Source organism: Lucilia cuprina, chromosome 4 (assembly GCF_022045245.1).
Source record: "Lucilia cuprina isolate Lc7/37 chromosome 4, ASM2204524v1, whole genome shotgun sequence".
Lineage (NCBI taxonomy): Eukaryota > Metazoa > Arthropoda > Insecta > Diptera > Calliphoridae > Lucilia > Lucilia cuprina.
The window spans coordinates 73255990-73258815 of NC_060952.1; the positions used below are offsets into that span (position 1 = coordinate 73255990).

At 33.7% G+C, this 2826-nt stretch overlaps 1 protein-coding gene across 1 annotated transcript; it reads left to right on the forward strand.

Moving 5' to 3' along the window:
- Positions 1–220: 220 nt before the first annotated feature.
- Positions 221–2826, forward strand: LOC111675454 (actin, indirect flight muscle). The gene is made up of 2 exons (XM_023436220.2): positions 221–375; positions 1607–2826. The coding sequence occupies exon 2, from the start codon at positions 1625–1627 to the stop codon at positions 2753–2755; it is 1131 nt and encodes a 376-aa protein (XP_023291988.1). The 5' UTR covers positions 221–375; positions 1607–1624; the 3' UTR covers positions 2756–2826.

A 2826-nucleotide genomic window follows, 5' to 3' on the forward strand; every position in this document is an offset into this window, starting at 1 on the left:
ACAAAATAATGCAATAAAAATTCCGTTATTTTATGCAAATGCTAATGTATAAGTGTTGCTCATTTAATTTTACATTAGTGTATGTTAATGCAAAAATGAAGACATTGTGTTTTATAAACATTTTGAGAAATGGCGCGTAGATATAAAACACACACATACTATTATGCCAAATTCGAATACATATATACGTATGGCTTAGTGTGAGAGTAAATGTTAGTGTACGTGTGTGAAGTACAAAAAAAAGTTTCTTATAAAGGCTACACAATTCTTCAGCACATCCATTTGTTGTTGAGTTTAGACGCCAACAAGGATCCATCCAACGATTAAATACATTTTTTTATATTTAAATCATTTTCGTTTTGTTGGCCGATAAAGGTGGTTATTTATTTTAAAGAAAATTTAAAAAAAAATATTACAGAAAAATTAATATATTGAAGTGTCAATTAACAAAAGGATAATTGAGTGCAAGGATTTTTTAATAATGAGCAATATAAATAAAATAAATTTCAAATGGTGTTTCGGTGTGTTTTTGAACTTTGAACAAAATTTTCCGTTAAAAATATCAAATAACCAACAGATGCTGATCGGTGGACTTATGCAATGTGCTGTAAATTGGGTGTTAACTATAACCTCAAATATTTAATGGAAAGCGGCTTTTTTTAAAGCATTTAAATAAAACTGAATATTTCAATAATTTTGAAAAATATTTAAAATAATTAAAAATTATAATTAAATATTTCAAAATTTCAAAAACTTTAAAAGTGAAAAGAAATCTCAAAAATTTTAGATAAAATATTATTGAAAAAATTTGCAAAAAATATTTAAATTTTTATCTAAATATTATTAAATGATATAACATTTGAACAAATTAATGAGTTCAAGAATTTTCCAAAATTTTGAAAAAGAAAATTTAAAACTTTTTTAAATATTAAATGGCTTTTTAAGGTTTTTTAAGATTTTCAAAATTATTGAGATAAGTTTCTGTTAAGCACAAGATCAGCATTAAATTCGAACTTAAATTAAAATATTTCTTAAAAAAATTTAAATTTGAACCAAAAAAATTAAAAAAGTAAATTTCAATTTAAAAATTTATAAATCAAAAACTGAAATCAAAAGGGACCAAACGAATTACATTAAATTTTCAAATACAAATTTTCATTAACACGTTGACGTAAATGACGGCTATAGATGTTCGTAGATTCAAATGACGTCTATAGACGTCATATAGTTTTATTTTTTCTATATTTCATTCACTATAAATCGGTGTACAATATATTTCTTTAAACTCCTTTGACATTTTTTTAACAACAATTATATCAACTACATTTTTGATTAAAGTTTTTATTCGGATAGTATTCGTGGAATTTAACGAAGTACGAAAATTTTGCAAAAACGAAGTGTGCATCCTCGTAAATTCATATGTATTTTTTTTTCGTCAAAGAGTTAAATATCTGTTCAAAAAAGTTAAAAGAGAAAATTTTACTCAATTATCCATTTCTTGCAAAAAACTTCTTGATTTTCAGAAGAATAAGGAAATAAATGGAACTTAAATATAACAATTTTCTCTTCCTCTCTCTCTCTCTCTCTCTCCGCAACTTAATCACAGACACTCTAAACTGCCAAAATGTGTGATGATGATGCTGGTGCTTTAGTTATAGACAACGGTTCGGGTATGTGCAAAGCTGGCTTTGCTGGTGATGACGCCCCCCGTGCTGTCTTCCCCTCCATTGTTGGTCGCCCACGTCATCAAGGTGTGATGGTCGGTATGGGTCAGAAAGACTCCTATGTTGGTGACGAGGCTCAGAGCAAACGTGGTATTCTAACATTGAAATATCCCATCGAACACGGTATCATCACCAATTGGGATGATATGGAAAAGATTTGGCATCACACCTTCTACAATGAATTGCGTGTGGCCCCCGAAGAACATCCAGTATTATTGACTGAGGCTCCCTTGAATCCCAAGGCCAATCGTGAGAAGATGACTCAAATTATGTTTGAGACATTCAACTCGCCCGCTATGTATGTTGCCATCCAGGCCGTGTTGTCTTTGTATGCTTCCGGTCGTACCACTGGTATTGTATTGGACTCTGGTGATGGTGTCTCTCACACAGTGCCCATCTATGAAGGTTTTGCCTTGCCTCATGCCATTTTGCGTTTGGATTTGGCCGGTCGCGATTTGACCGATTACTTGATGAAGATCTTGACTGAACGTGGCTACTCCTTCACCACCACCGCTGAACGTGAAATTGTTCGTGATATTAAGGAAAAGTTGTGCTATGTTGCTTTGGACTTTGAGCAGGAAATGGCCACCGCTGCTGCCTCCACCTCTTTGGAAAAGTCTTATGAATTGCCCGATGGTCAAGTCATTACCATTGGTAATGAACGTTTCCGTTGCCCCGAAGCTCTCTTCCAACCCTCTTTCTTGGGCATGGAATCTTGCGGTATCCACGAGACTGTCTACAACTCCATCATGAAGTGCGATGTCGACATCCGTAAGGACTTGTATGCCAACTCTGTATTGTCCGGTGGTACCACCATGTACCCTGGTATTGCTGATCGTATGCAAAAGGAAATCACTGCCTTGGCTCCATCCACCATTAAGATTAAGATCATTGCTCCACCTGAAAGAAAGTACTCCGTATGGATCGGTGGTTCTATCTTGGCTTCTCTATCCACCTTCCAACAGATGTGGATCTCGAAGCAAGAATACGATGAATCTGGTCCTGGTATTGTTCACCGCAAATGCTTCTAAATCTTTTCGCCGCAAAAGATTTCGACAAGCTCTAGCCAAGATCAGAACCTCCAATTATGTTTTAAATACGA